This window comes from Cariama cristata, unplaced genomic scaffold, assembly GCF_000690535.1.
Source record: "Cariama cristata isolate BGI_N322 unplaced genomic scaffold, ASM69053v1 scaffold7859, whole genome shotgun sequence".
NCBI lineage: Eukaryota > Metazoa > Chordata > Aves > Cariamiformes > Cariamidae > Cariama > Cariama cristata.
The window spans coordinates 3,264-19,979 of record NW_009636281.1 but is presented as its reverse complement, the minus strand read 5'-3'; the positions used below and the strand labels follow the sequence as shown (position 1 = coordinate 19,979).

The following is a 16,716-nucleotide window of genomic DNA, read 5'->3' as shown; positions in this document are numbered from 1 at the left end:
AGGAATGCCACCGAAGACCAGTGTGGAAAGGAAAAATAAGGGAGCAGCTCCACTTTGAAGCACAGCTATTTCCTTCTATTTGGTTTTACAGGATCTCTGCAGGTCAGTTTTCAGAATCGGTTTCCACTTTGCAAAATCAAGCTTTCACAGGCCGTCCGGTCTTTAATATTGTCCTCCTGGCTTCGGAGTTATTCCCCTGGGGGCATGCTTTCTGAGGAGAGGATTTTGCCATACAACTTTAAGATGACTGAAAGATTCAGGGACTCTAATTCTTCCTTGAAGAACTCAGCTGTTACTTATCAGATACGAGCACTCCCTGACAGACTACGCAGACAAGACATTGTTGACCTATTATGTGCAGAAAACTTAAAAAAACTAGAAAGGGAAGTAGCAGAAGGGGGAGGGGGGGAGGACACCAAAACAAAAGAATTTATTTTTCCAATTGTTGGAGCAGAGTAAAATGCAGCAGGCAAGTAGGGAGCATGAATTGTGACAAATCAATTAATATGCCCATCCTTGTGGGTTTTTTGTTTTCTATCAAATGTATTATTGTTTGTAACTTTCAGCTCTTTCCAAAATCTCCAAACCTGTTCTGTGCTTCAGCAGCAGGTAGCTACTCTTTCTTGCCTTTGCCCACGCACCCTCCATTCCATCCACCACTCTTCTGACTTACTCTTTTTCTCTGTTATTTCTCCAGACTTTTCAATCTTTCTTCATAATACTTTTTTCCATTCTGGCTTTTCCTCAGTTTTTCTGCAGAGCCCTCTTGGTCTGGAATATGTGACTCCCTTTCACAACTGACTCGTTAGAGCACTCTGAAAAGGATGAACGATGGGCAAGCTACACTTGTGCATGTCCGTGTGTACATCTAGGCCTAGCTCACCATTTCTGCCTGTCTCTTCCCAGCGTACAAGTCCCTCTTACTTCTGCCTCCCTCCACATAGCACTTTATATAGTTTGGAGGCACTGCCTGACAGCAGATCTCATTTCAATATTGTTTTATTGGGGCTTTTAGTTACTTGCTTTAGCAGACATTTAGGAAAAGATATTTTCAAAGCAGCAAAAGTAAAATTGGATAGGGTTTTATGTGTTGTTTTATATCTGAATGAATCACACAAGATTTTTACAAGAGAAACATTTTATAAAAGTCCTACATAAACTGTTTCTCTCATTCCTTGTACGCTCTTTGTATCGTACCGGATTCTCTCAAGGACAGATTTCCTATTACAGAAGTAAAAAATTACTGTTTTTTTGTTCTGTCTCCTTTTACTTCTATCTTTGTTCTTTTCTTTTTTTTATAAAACACCAGTGATAGCTTTTCCACTGCACATGGCTAAATATTTAAGGATAAGGATACAGACATGAAGAAAGAATGAATTTTTAAGACAATTCTTAGTAAATACCTGCACACATTTCATTGTCTCCCTTTAGTGAACTGGGCTTTCCCCTTAGCTGCCATCGTAAATATACTTCAAAGCACATGGATGATTAGAAAACAGGAATAACAGAGGTGGTTTTGTTGTCAGAGAGCATTGGAACCCAGAGTTGCAAACACTTCATGGATCTTCCTTACATTTAATTATTTTCACCTCTATAGGAAGTTAATATAAACTTCTAATAATGTAATCCTGTAAAGATGTATGCATTTTCTTGATTTTTACACACTACGCTGTCGTGCTGAAGTTAATGAGTTTAAGTTTTTTGAGCTTTTTTTTTTAATATGGTGACTCTGTGGGCCAAACCTTCTTTCATAGAAATGATGAGAAATTGGCCACTGATTTTTTTTTTTTTCCAAATAGGAATATGGTTTTGTAGTATTGACCAAAAAGAAAGATCCATTAAAGACAGTGCAGAGATGTCCTATTAATTCATTTACATTAACAGTACTGCTTGTGTAAATTAATAGTATTTTTGTATATGAACTACTGTTAATAATACAAATTAATAGGATACTGGATGAAGTCTTTTATTCTTCATGAGAGCTTAATCCAGCATGACTTACAAACATGAGGAGCAATATCAAGCTATCAATGAAGATAGGAAAATATATATATGTTGATTTTTATATCTAGATTAATATGCCATATGGGTGCTGATTTTCATTACATAATCCATTCTGGGAATGGAAATAAGCACCATTATTATTTGGAAGTACTGTAAATGCAATTAGCAATTTGAATCTACTAAATTATTAGTCTACTTAAATTTGAAGAATCAGTTGTTTTACTTCAACAAAAATTTCTAAGCAGATCATAAACTGCATTTTATTTTACAGTACATTCTCCAGACTATGTTAGATTATCACCTTCTCTTTTGTTTTCAAACCTTTCAAAGTTTTTACCAATATAATGAAAAAAGTCACAGGAACACATGCCCAGTTATAAAATACTCTACATACATCTTTTAGCTTGTCTCAACTGCACTTGGTTATTAATTTTAAAAGGTCACAATACTTAAGAACACATGAGTTATGTTTCTTACGTTGTTCATGAATCATCTTAGTCAACAACTACATTATATAACACTACTTCGTTTACACACACACACAGAGGATATTTGCAAAACTAAACGAAGATTTTCTGATGGTGTCTAGGCTTTGAAAATTGGTCCATTTAGTACCAATTCTGTCTCCCCAGGAAGTCAATAGTAGAGAAAGCCACTGTAAAAATGTCTGTTGACTTCAATTAAGTAATTTATATCGGGGGGGGGAACCTTGCCAAACCGATATAAAAGGAATGATATCAACTTATGGGTTTTGTTGGGTTTGTTTGGGTTGGTTTTGTTTGTTTTTTTTAAAGGGGGGGGCGGTGTGCAGGTGCTTATATATATTTTTATATATATGTAAGCATATACCTGCCTGATCAAGCCTATGACACTGGGGAGCACTGGAATGCCTTTAGCAAATTAGGTGCCAGCTCCACCAATATATATTACTCCAGTTTTACACGGTGCTTAATGTCCTGAGAGCAACTGGAGTAGTGCAGTGGCAAATCAGCACCTCAGCCCTAAAAGCTTGTTGTCAGTTAGTCAATGAAGAGCTTGCCTTTACCGCTTTGAGTAAACACACGGACCTGTGCAACAGCAGCATGTCATTTGGTACATGCATTTAATTTGGATTACAGACTGGAACAAGATTATAGTCTGCCTGTTTAGCCAGGTAAACATTAATCTTTCGGACAAAATCTTGCAGTCATGGTCCAGCCTCTCCCCATGTTGGAACTTCCTGCTTCATTTGGTGGATCTGCTTCTGTAGTTCGTCTCTGTCCAGCTTCATTTTCGCTTCTAGAACTTGCCGTAGAGACCCAATGCTCTCATAGATAGCTGCAAATCCTAATTGTAGGTGAGAATTAAATTAGTTCATAATCAAAAGCAAGAGCATTGCATAATTACAATCAGAATGTACTTCCTACCGTAACACTGCTTTACACTAGGAAGATGGCAAAAGCTCTGAAGAAAAATAGGACTGTAACTGTGTGCTGATGGCAAAAATGCCCCTTATTGCAGTGAAGTTATGCCAATGTATGCTCTGGGGAGAGCACTTATAAAGGAATAAGATGTCAAGACCTCTTGCTGCTGTGAATTTCACACTTAGTGAAAATCCTTTTTAATGCTATAGGTGCAGCCATTACATCTGGCCCAAAAGTCTTTAAACTACTTCAATACAAGCCAAGGCGTTTTGCATATTATTATAGGTTGATCATTGTTACCACAATTCAGAATAAAGAACTTGATAATTATGGTCCTACCAGCATTAACTTCAGTTTTCATTTCTTTTATATCTTCATTTATCTCGTTTTGAAGTTTGCCAATGCGAATATTTATCTTTTCTTCACTCTGTTTTGCTTCATGTGCTTCCATGGTTATCTTCTGTATTTCTTCCATTTTGTCAATTTTCTCTGCCATTTGGTTGAATTTCATCTCTATAGTTCTTTCACTCATTTCCTGGAGTCGGGAAAAAGAATTTTAATGATTTACTCTTCATATGAAATTACAGTGGTCTTTCCCAAATATGCAATAGATATTGATTAATCATCTTTTATGTGGAATTCACAGGTGTAAGGAATTATAATTTTTTATAAAATGGTTTAAACTGACTTGATTACTGTAGGCTAAATTACCGATATATTTAGAAGTGATCAGATTTATTTGAAGACTCTCAGGCTGTGGGCACATTATACTTGACATCAGTGAAAAGAGTTATATAAATAAATCTCACTCAAAAATTTCTCAATTACATCATCCTAGTTATTAATAATGCTTTTGAATAGTTCCTGAGAAGTATTATTAGGACACTTTAATGGAACTTACAGTGTTTTCCTTAAAAGTCAATGAGAGTTGGTCAATTTTTTGCACAAGCTCTTTTTCAATCCTTTCATGTTCCTGTTCCAACCAGCTACGTGCAGACAAAATCTGGCTGCTGAGTTCCTCGACAGCATTTTTTAATCTAAAAGCATGATAAAAATTAGCAGATACGAAAGAGCAGAACTTTTTGTCATTCAGCAGTGAGTTTTTTTTTAATGAACATGTTCATTAAAAGATTAATGACAATTTAATACGTTCTTGATGCCATATTAAGATCAATCTTTGAACTTTAAGGCTACTAAACTGGATAAAGTAACATTGTTTTAGAAAACAAAGATGAAAGAGCACAACAAAATAGCAGTTATTTATATGAAACACATCACAATATTTTGAGGATATGGTCATCCACCCAGATTATAATCTTCATGTCCATAGGTCTAAAACAAAGATGAAAGAGCACAACAAAATAGCAGTTATTTATATGAAACACATCACAATATTTTGAGGCATGGTAGACGCAAATTCATTGCGGCATTGAAAACAGAATATGGTCATCCACTCAGATTATAATCTTCATGTTCATAGGTCTTAAATCTGAACAAAGATTTGGTAACCATTTATTTTAGTGGCAATACTGATTCACATATAGCCCCACTTATGTGGCCTATACCTGCCTCAAATTCACACCAAACAATTGTGCCAATGAAACTGTTTCTTTAGACAGTCTTTATTTTGCACTGAATATTTGAAATCTGGATCTATTCTTTTATCTGGTTTGCAAATAGTTTTACAGACATAACTGATGGGGTTGCATGAGGATGGCAATAAGCAGTAAGGAGTAAAGATGTGGCTGGCTTAAGCCAAGACTACCACTGAGTGAATGCCTGGAGAGGAGTTAATATCTGAATTGAATATATCCCTATGTGATGTCTAGTAGTAGCACAGTAGCTTATCATTAATAATTTAGGTATTTGAGTTATATATTCATATTTGAAGCCAATTTAAAGCAGTAACACTTTGTGAATGCTATGCCTCGCTTCCTGGTTGCTTGAGTTGAACTTCTTGCCCTGCTCTTGACAGCCACCTCCAGCATTCGTTGCTCCATACAGTTCTTGCAAAAAGGTACCAGGCCACTCTTACAAAAACCGTTGGTTGTGTTCTTTAACACAAGTTCTGCCTGAATACTTAACTAGGAACTTAATGGGCTTTTCAAAATTGCCTAACCATCTTAGGGGCAGAATTCTTGTTGTAAGCAAGTCCCACTTGACAGACCATTGTGCTTTTGCAGTACCTGTTTAGCACAGATACGTATTTAAACAGGTTCATGCGTTTGTAGACCTGAAGATTACAACAGTCGCACTTGGAAAATGGAGGCCCTGTCTTCCAAGGCGCATGGCAGCCGCGGGGTTTCCCGAGCACTCACTTCAGGTCCAGAAGGTGGAGCTGTTGGTTGCTCTCTTTGTAGGAGATCTTCAGCTTCGCTTCTTGTTGCATTATTGACTGCTCTACTCTGCTCAGAAGATGAGAAATCTGCAACAAAATTCAGATTTTACTATTTTTCAACAGCAGTTCATCACAGTCTCATTTGGGACGTTTTCATAATGGTAGAGGAGATCTTAAAGAAGGGCCATTTTTGCTGGCATTTAAAAATAATTGAATTTGCACATTTTACTTTATCATGAAAAATATACTATCTTGCAAGATGAAAGTATCAACACTGTGAAAACTCTAATTTTGCAGCTGTAAATAATTTGAACAGTCTTGCTTTGAAAGCCTGTGCTTGCTCCCCCCCTCAAGACAGCTCAATTTACATGATCCATACGTCTCCATGTTGCCACATGAGCAGAGTCAGCGAATAGCAAAGCACTCCACCAGTACGAAGTGATATTCTTCATCGCTTCATGTCTAATGGCTACTGCAGTGATAAAAGCACTGGATTTAACTGGAGATAGGTCATTACTAGCAGAAAATATTTCTCACCAAAACAATCATCCTAGTTTTACAAAACATACTGTTCTGTTTTACAAGATTCGTGCTAATATGCTCCTGGCTTGCTAATACGCTATACTGAGCCTTCTGAGAAAGACAAAGTGGATTTTAACCACTTGCCTACTGCAAAACAAAGAATGTAAAATACTTTTATTGCCCAAGAAAATGGGAAGACCTTGAGATGGAGATATGAAGAATCCTCTTTCTTAATGTCATACATCTCTGCTTGTATCTAGTGCTCACTTCCATTCTCATACCCAATGGAAGAGAAACCTGACAGACAGATTAATGGATTCACAGAAGCCAAAACCAGTTTTATTAGGCAAACCTTGAAAAAAATTTGTTCCAATACATATAAAATCATCCTGGGTAGGCCAAAACATACAGGGAAAGACACTGATGCTTGAATTGTGGTAGTTTTGTAAAGCATCCATGTCATGTTCACATTCCAACCTCAAGAAGCCATTCAGGCCAGTAATCACTGACTTTGGGTCATTCCTAGAGTCCTTTCAGGTGCCTTTAAATTCTAGCCTCTTCTACACAGCATGCTAAAGGCAGCAAATTAAGGACCATTTTTCAGTTAGACCAGTAAGTAATGCAGCTAGGTACCAGCATTCTATCTAATAAGGACTGTGAGCAGATACACCTCTCCATTTGTAAATCTGTGACCTGCCAGGATAATAATGAACAGTAATGGAGTCTGTGTGAATTAGACTATAACTCTTAGCCATACATGTATTGCTTTGGTCTAAATACCATACCTGTATTTCTGCCTCTTTGATTTTCGATTCTAAGATCAGCTTGGAGGTGTGTTGGTCTTTACTTAGGCTCTGAAGTCTTTCATATGTAATTTTATGCTCTGCAGACAGTCTGGCTAAGCCAGCATCACACCTGTTTGAAAAAATAAATAGCAAAGCAGCAGCTGAATAGGATGTAAGGTACAGGATTTTTAAATTATCCATTTCTGTAAAACTGCTGGCTTTCTCAAAACAATGTTTTATGAGACTGTAAGAATGGTGATACATCTCAGTATTCAGCAAACTGCTCCCAAAAGGGACTAGAAGTCAAGCAGTCTGACACACACATTCCTGTCTTCTTGGCACTGACATAACATGCGTAGACTGTGTTGTTATCAGTCAGGGGAATCACATTAGAAATGCAAAGATGCAGAATTTCAATACCTCGTATTTTTGTCATACTCCAAAAGACATCTGTTAAGGTGTGTGTGATTTCGCCTACATGACTAGAAGCCTAAATACTTGAGGACCATTTTTTCATTATTGTGGCTATGTTCCTCTCAGTTTTACATTCTTATTTTATTTGTGAAATAGTAGTATACAATTAATATGCGTAGTAAACGATGTGGAGCAAATTTTACTGTTATTAGTCTTTATTTAGGTAAAACTGTGACTGAAAACAGTGGCAACTTTGTCTCACAAAAGACTATGAAATGCAGTCCTGGACATAATAATTATTGTTTGCTTTCTTCACACTGGAACATTTCTTGATGCTGTAACATTTTCAGGATAAATGTGCTATAGAATATGTGCATTTTCTACCACATTTCAAAAATACTTTGGTCAGGTGGATTTCATCTACAGTAATACAATAAGGACATTAACTGAGCTGTGAAAATATAAGTACTGTAATTTCAGGAGTAAGACCTCTGTGAAGTATGAGTCATGTATATTTTTTTTCTAAGGGAAATACGTAATTGCCAATGTTACCAAATTTGGTCTATGAAACTGATGGAGAACAGACAGCAGTTACAATTTGAGGGAGAAAAACGCAGTGAAATGGAACAAGCTAAGGCATGTTAAGTCATTACCTAAACCAATGACACATTTTAACATCTTTTTAGTCACTTTTCAGTTCAAAGGCTTTCATTTCAACATGCATTTTCATCACCTCGGTTACAATAACTACCGTTAGCATTAAACATGAAGGGGAAGTAACAGCTAAAATGACAAACGAAGCATCTGCTTAGTATTACGGTATAATTTCAATATGAAAATAATCAGTAATGCAAAAAAGCACATAGAAATTATAAAACTTGTGGAAAGTAATTTATAGTTTAGCAGCTCAGCATTGTGAGACCAATTAGTAATATCTGTAGGAAGACCAGCTAAGGTTTATATAGCAGTGAACCATACTTGTAGGTCTTACAACCGGGCAGTTTCTTTAGAAACATGAGAGAAGCCAAATCCCTCCATGTTGTTGCGATCAGAGAGAATCAGAGGAATGAAATCATCTTACATCTAGTCACCAGAAGCCTATGGCCTTAAAAAAATGGTTAGTTTTGTTTCTCTGAGGCATGACAGAAAATCTAAAAAGCAACAGCTTTGAAACTAAGGTAGCAGATGTAAACATCAGGCATCTGTAATTGTTTTTAAGGCAAATCAGTGTTTTGGGTTTAATCACGGTGCATCTCACTTCTTTGTGGCACTCAGTTACGTGATCAAAGGGGTCATATAGTTGCATGGTAACTGGAACATTAAAATTCTGACTATGTTAATTTAGTGTCAGCCTGGTATGTATTAATCAGATTATTTCAGTTTTCTACAGGGATACTGTAATTGGCACCCTTTTAAACAGTCGGAATAAAGTTTAAATTCCACTGTTTGTAGTTCTAGAATGTTTATCCTGTTATGTGGTTTGGGTTTTTTTGTTTTTTGTTTTTTGTTTTTTTGTTTTTTTTTCTAAAACAGTATTCCATATATTGAAATGGTCAAAGAGAAGTCTCTTTGCTATGTATATTGTACATACTCATAAACACCTGATTGGTTTTGACCTGGAAGAAAACATTAATGTGCTGCAGACAAAGAATGAGATTCTGGTATTAGTTATGTGATTTTGAGATAAAAACTTACAACAATTGAACAACTTGAGTCGATGTTTCCGCTAGCTTTCAAATGAGGGGGGAGCCAATAATAAGATGAACATATGGGAAACCATGGACTTTCTAACACTTTTGATTCAGGTTTCTACTGCATGATGGCTCGGAAGAAAATCAGCAATATAAACAAAAGGGCACATTATAGTTTGGAATTTTTCCCTGTTTAAAAAAAAAAAAAAAAAGGAGAGGAGAAAGGAGAAAAAAAAAGGCACACTGCAATTCCCACTGAATTTCCCATACCTCTGAAAGTTCTGCTTTGATACTTCTTTATAGATTCATGTTAAAATGACAATAGAATTATTCTTCAAAATAGAACTAAATGTTTCTGAACATGGGACTTAAGTTCCTGGGTAATTTACTCAGACTGTCTGTTTAAGTCCACTGAAGGCAGTGGACTATGGATATAAAGACAGAAGTTGAAAACAACTTGCGAGATTTGGTCATCTTAAAAGCGCAATGAAAGAAATTAGAAATAGATTAAAATTTCTGGGAAGAATACTAGTTTAAAAATATAAGAGCTGTATATAAAACCATTTTGTACAAAGAAATGCACAATAAATAATTCTCTGTCTTCATGTCTGAAATGCTGAAGCTGGCCATACAAGCAACTCAGTGCAGTTTTTCATGTGCAGTTGCACGCATCCACTGTTGAAATTTGTGCCAAAGATACACTAGCATGTGTTCGTTTTATTACTGTTTGAATTTGGAGGATATTTTCTGAACATTCTGATTGCCAAGCTGTGTACTTACATGAAATTAGTAAATGAATAATAAACGGAGAGATTTCATAGTACCAAGTATTATTCTCAATTTCAGAATACAGTGTAGTTCTAGGAATTAGTGATGTTTAATATAAACAATGAAATTATCAAACAACTGCCTTCCAAGTCATGGTAAGCGAAAGCAGTAGTTATTTTTCTGGCACATTGAAGAGTATTTTTGTTGTCTTCAATCTCTAAGAAATCAAAACACAATGGTTGCTCTTCAGTATCACCAGGGACTCGATAAAGCTGAGAACTACACCAATACCCTGCAACAGGATGCTATATAAATATACTATAATGGTACATACAGATTTTTAATGTTCCTGTTATAATACAACAGGAGATGTTTCAACTAAAAGACCAGTGTTTTGGTGAAAAACAAGTAGTTGAAGAGCAACTAGTGAAAGGCAAGTTGATACGTCTAGGGGATCCACTGGGCAAGAACAGCAGAGCTGGTAGATTCTGAATACCCTGGATCAGGGAGCCCAGATCAGTCCTTGTTGTGTCCATCTCCTACACAGCAAGTAGCCAGAGTGCAGCAGATTTATTGTACTTATGAAGTTCATAAATGCAGTGCATCCCAGATGCATCAGACTCATTTTCTGTGCAGTGTAGGAAAATCTGCCTACATGTAATGAGTCCAGAGTGTCTGAAATGAATCAGATCTATAATATATATAAAAAAACATCTATATATGCAAAGTAGGCCCAATTTGAACATGTATAGTTGCCATTTCTCTGGATGTTTCAGCTATCGGGAAGCTTCTAGAGACAGCTACTGCTATGGTTCTGAGCAGAGTGCTGTATTTACACTTTCCAGACAAATGATCATAGTCCACAAGTTATTCTGTCAGTAAATGAAAAGGCACTATTCATGAGTTTTATGATCTAGTATCACTAGGAATAGAATTGGTAAGTCTATCATATAAAATTGCCAACATCAGGGACAGGAGGCTGGAGTAATGGATCTATTGACATCTATCTAATTTTCTGCTGAATGTGTTACTGAATTTAATAGAGGTAGTATTTTACTTAATAATAATGCTGATTCTTAGGAAAATGTACAGCATCATTCGTGCTGAACATGAATGATGCTTTAGAAATTCATCAATAAATTGTGCTTAATGAGAAATGGCCCAGAAACATGAGCTGTAACGTGTATTCAGTCTTCCTCTGAGAGGGATATTCATTGATTCTGTGATGCAGGTGAGGTCAGCTATGAGGTCTGTCCAAATCCCACTCCTCCAGAGCTGTGGGTAGTGTGGTTTTGGAGCTGTGCTTCAGAACTGTATGTGCATGTAGGGATCCCTGTTCTCATCATTAAAAGCAGCAGCTCTCAAGAAATAATAAGACAGTTGTTTGATGATATATTGACATGTTACAGAACAGTTGGTGTTAGGAAATAAACACCACTCTCTCCAATATTGAAGTTGAATCGGATGTCTAGTATGCATGTAATTACTGGAACAGAAATTTGACCAGAATCCTGAGATTAACATGAAAATTATTACAGGATCAAAAGGCTCAGATCTAGGTGATTTACTATCACGTGGCATATATAAACTGTTTCACAGTGGTTGTCCATCGGCACACTTCTAGCCTAGAGCAAACGTGATGTGCTTGCAGTTAAATTAGCCTGCTGTCACTGCAGCCTGAGCCGTACGTAGTACCTTGACTGTGGCTGAGAGCTGATGCATAGTAAGTCAGTAACCCACAGTAATGTGATCATGGTTCTAAGGTTTCACTCTTTGAACTTATCTGAAAGCTAGCAGGACTAGATGTAAAAGTAAAATTACATTAGGTGAGTTCAGCTTATTTTATGTAAGGAACACTGGCTAAAGTAATCGGAAAGTGTTTATCCCAGGGAAAGTTTCTGGTATCTGTATAGTGCCAACAGCATAACAATCTGCCATTTTGACCATGATCTCCAGATATTACTATAATCATTACCCACAGGAACACTATTTTTCAAAGTAAAATATGTCTGTAAATAAAGGCAAATAGCTTTCTCCTATGGAACACTGCTTTAACTTGATTTCTGATAAAGGGAAGATTATTTTCTTCCTCATTCAGGGAAAATTTTTATGTAGAGAGCATAATGCTGAATAGAAGGTAACAGTTAAAAGGCAATAAACTGAATCCCTTATGGTAATGAATACAAATATCCAACATTCATTGCACAGTCTGACATAAGGCAGATGGTATAATCTCATACAGTTTTCAGATAAATTGCAACCCATCCACAGTACAAGGGTGTTGCCCGAAGTAAATAAAGGAAGAAAACCTGGCAAAGACTGTGCTAGTCTGCCACCGATCCCCATACCAAGTACTCAGGACAGGCAAGGGCCCCATTGTGAAGCTCATGCTGACATGTGTTTATTCACTTGAGTTCTATTATTGAAAGCAAAGACACCATGTTTTGCTTCACAAGGTGTCAGTAACTGTGTTGCTCCAAATATGGACCCCTCTCTGGATGTAGTATGATCTCAAAGTAGACTTCTTATATAAAGAAGCAGGAAAGTCTAAGCATGTAAATTTGTCGGGGATTTCTCAGTGAGATAGATATATGGGTGTGTGTATATATCTCTCTATATCTTTTAAATCAGTTTTCTGATTTGACTAAATACACTTGTCTAGTTCATTCCTGATTACTAAAGGATAGTGCATAACTTGAAATTAAAAAATGAGTATGTAAAACCCCTCTAAAGTATTCTTTACAAAATGGGTTGTGGAAGTTAAAGTGGAAACTTCTAACGATCAATTAATTTATGACAAAACTTTAGATCAAGAAAAATCCCTCCCTGGTTATTTTTGTAGGCTGTGGAAGGTTATCACTAAATCAATTGAAGTACAAAAAAGAAAAATTGTCTGTACAATATAGACAATAGGTCAAATTCAGGACAAGTATAATTCTATCAAAGTCATTAGCCAAGCTACTTAAGGCCGGATTAGGTCCTTTTTTCTATAGCTGTACACATCCTCTGTCTTTTGTGTTCAACTTTACAAACACTGAAGCAAATGTTGTACTGGGGTTTGTGAATGTGTCATTGATGGCACAACCTGAAGTCCGTGGAGTTGCACAATTGTAACCTGGAGTTTCAAGTAGCCTGTAAAACCTCTATTATTTTATAGTTTTCTGTTCCTTATGTGTCAGGCAGCCTATGTAGTTTTTAATATGGCTAACCAATAACTAAATGCACAGATTTTTACTTCTAAAATATATGCAAAAACGTGCAACTATTCTGTTCTTTACAAGTGCAGATTGTTCTGTGCTGCCTTTATAATTGTGCTAATTAATTTGTTTCAAAGATAGACCAGTCTAACTGTAGTACTTTTTAAAGCTGAACCAAATCCAAATTCCTCAAGAATTTGAGGCAATTTGTTAAAAACTAATTTCAGGAATTTCAGGAATTAAGGGTGATATTGTTAAGTTTAATATGTAATACTGGAATGCAAAGGATTATTATTCATTTTCTTTAAAACAGTGAGCAAAATTGTCCTGGGAATTTTGCCAAAGTTGAATTCAGCCCATTACTATTAACATTCATATGTCAAGATTAAAACAACACTAGCTAGTCCCCAAAATATACTTCCATGTTGACTTTTACCTTGCAACTCTTCCCCGAAGATCTCCTAAACCAGAAAGCTGCCGCATTTCCAGACTCTTCAGGGTAGAATTTGTTCCATAGCTGAGATTGTCTCTGACACGTATCTGTTCCTGTAGCATCTACAAAGCATTCATATGCAAATAGAAACTCAGTATGTCACATTTAATGTACACTTAAAATGTCACTCATTATTTTTAAGTATGTCAGTAACATCAAATACCATTTTATTATTACTTTAGTAAAAGCTTTGTCTTGTATTGTCATACTAAACCAGATACCTTTTAGATCATCTATTATTTATTATTAGTGTCCAATCTACACATAAATACTATAATATGTATAAAGTATAACTTGACAATGAAACGGAGACTTCAATATTAATTTTTATCCTTTCCCCATGACACCCCTGTTGCTCATTGCAGCAGAGGTCAGACGTGAAGTCACGCGTATCTGCGTATGATTAGGTCATAAAAATGAGCAATTGGGTTTGGCTACTTGGTGTCAGTAAGTTGGAAGTGAAAGTAAGTTTATTGTAGAGCTAAGGCATTTGCTAGTGTTTATACAGCACAGCCTTTGGACTGAAGTTGAGCCGGGTATTAGTGTCGCATTAATTCATTTTTTCAAGGTTTTCCAGCACAGCTTTTGAAAGCAAGCTTATTAGTACCACAAAGGTTTCTGTGTTTATATGCTAATATCCTGTGCTATTTTCATAGCCGCTGAAAGAATTATGTAACTTACAAACAGTTTTTCAAGTTATAAAAACAATTTATAAGCTTACAGGATCTTCAGACCTTGTCTGACCTTTACTTATCCTGTGGTAAACTTCCTGAGTAAATTAAAAGAAATAAGTAGCTGAGATGGCGTAAGTCCTGTGAAAAATTCTTAACATACCTCAATGTCCCGATTAAGCTGCCTCACTATTGCCGTTATGTTTCGGATATGTTCTTCCAAGAGTTGCCTAGCCAACCGGTCTCCCCCCCCTTTGTTCTGCATTCTGTGCAGAGTGGAAACAATGTCCTCCTTAATGCGAAAAGCGTGTTCCACAAGAGCTGCCGTTGTTTTCTCATGGCTTAGGATCCTGTCTTCCAGCTGATCCACCAGGCTCGCAGATGCCAACGGGACTGCTGTCAACGCCTGGCTATGCAGCGCTATGTTTCGCACCCGTCTAGTGAAGAAGAATATCCGGATATTGTTGAGTTTTCACACAAAACTCTGCAATGTCTTTCCACTGGAGACAGTGCCATACTATCTTAGTAGCAGTGCTGGGGAGAAGCACCAAAATACTCGCAGAGAGAGAGCCCGCTGCTACAAATAAGCGGGTGCTGTGTTGGCTACTGCGTGTAGCTTGTACAAAGGCAGGTCAGGCTCTTTTTCCTGCTCTTTTTCCTACTCTTTAAGGAAGCTTACAAAATCATCAGATCTTAGGAAAAGGACATTAGCGTTATAAAAGTAGTTTCAATTCAGAACTATAATTTGATTAACAATCCAAATTCAAAACCCTTCTATTGAGTTTCAAAAGTAATGCTATTTGTCTCTACAGTTTTCAGGCTTAATCAAAGCAGTAACTGTAGAAGGTAGATATTGCAAATTAAATGGAGCAGACCGAGATTAAAAAGGAGTATCTTGTGTCCATTCCTTTTTTCACTCTCTATAGCTATCCTGTAATACCATACAGAAGCTTGCTCCCCCACAAACTGCCCAGGAGCATACGTAGGTGTAGAAACTGAGGAGAGACCAAAATTATTACAAGCTTCTAATAGTCTTAAAAGTCAAATTTTCCCCCAAAATAGCTTACATTTGGGTATCTTGAATAATTGTCTAGATTTTTCAAGAGAGCTCTGCCCTGCGTAGCTTCCATGGAAAGCAATGGAGATAATGGGTGCTCAAAGTAAAAAAAATCAGGCTGCTAACACATGCAATCTTTTCCTGCCACTATATTCTGTAGAGAATAAAGGAAATTTTCAGAAGCATAAGTGGAATATACAAATTCAAACCCACTTTGAAAGAGGAGATCTTTTTCTTGGAACTCTGTTATTTACTGTGTATTCTCCGTGTTGTTCGCTGTTAATGAGCCAAATTAACAGTTTACTTTCACCGTGATGATATTGATAGAAATGTATGAGGACTCCAAAAAAGGTCACTTCTGGCTCTGAGTTTTCACACTTATTCCATGCTATTAGAAGACTGGCTAAAGTATAGTATTCTTGGACTTCTGCTCAGTTAAAGTTTAAGCTATTTAATTTCTTTGGGAAAGGGTTAAGTAAAAGCTGAGTAAAGAATTGTGATTGGGGCCATGATTTGAATGAGTCTACAGTATTTCACTTTGCTTTGCATACTAATGCTAAAGTCCCAAGTCATAGCATTACTATATCTAGGGAACGGAGAGACACATAATACTCTGCAATATGAAGATTTTATTTTTTACATTCCAAACTGTACCTTTCAGAAGGGGCAAGAGTTGGGAAGATTGGGCTTCGCTGTGCCATTTTCTGGTCAATAATTTATGTCTGTTGAAAAAGTACACATTGAATTATTTAATAGTTTATATCTGGCACTGAAATGATTTAATGTTTTTGCTTTAAGTGAACCTTTAAGTAAAGTTTTAAGATTATGCTGACAGTTCTAATCTTGGAGTTCAAATATTGCTTATGGAATAATGCAAATAAAAATCAATACAAAAGAACAAAAGAACGAAAACTAAAAACTGCTAAAAAGCTTTTTATAGTGAAAACGATACTCCTGCAAAAGGCAAAGTTGACAGCCTTGAAACTGAAATCTGCTGTTGACCCACAGAACTGGTTTGGCAGGACAGAGGCAAACAAACGTCCCCAATCTGTCTACTGGTCTCAGACATCATCAATCAATGAATAAAAAAGTAAGATCTACCAGATTATCATAAAGCTTAAGAAAGGATTGGCTAGAGAATGACATAAAAATATTTCATGACAGCAGATTATTAGGGGTAAGGTGTTTTTGAGGTAAAAGCATTGGCAGTCAGAAAACTAAATAAAATGTGTTAGACATCAGCATAGTTTAGCAAAACTGAGTCTTCTATTAATTTGTCTTCAAATCTAAATGACCACACTTTATGTTGTAAGTAAATTCTTCTGTGGTAAGAATATAGATTCTGTTTTTAATTTTTAGACACAGCCAGCCAG

At 36.4% G+C, this 16,716-nt stretch overlaps 1 protein-coding gene across 1 annotated transcript; it reads right to left on the bottom strand.

Moving 5' to 3' along the window:
• Positions 1 to 2,926: 2,926 nt before the first annotated feature.
• FAM81A (family with sequence similarity 81, member A) lies at positions 2,927 to 16,044 on the bottom strand. The gene is made up of 8 exons (XM_009707866.1): positions 15,998 to 16,044; positions 14,450 to 14,723; positions 13,559 to 13,677; positions 7,053 to 7,182; positions 5,726 to 5,832; positions 4,309 to 4,444; positions 3,747 to 3,942; positions 2,927 to 3,330 (listed from the first exon to the last, which is right to left on the bottom strand). The coding sequence occupies exons 1-8, from the start codon at positions 16,042 to 16,044 to the stop codon at positions 3,191 to 3,193; spliced, it is 1,149 nt and encodes a 382-aa protein (XP_009706168.1). The 3' UTR covers positions 2,927 to 3,190.
• Between the last annotated feature and the right edge of the window lie 672 nt (positions 16,045 to 16,716).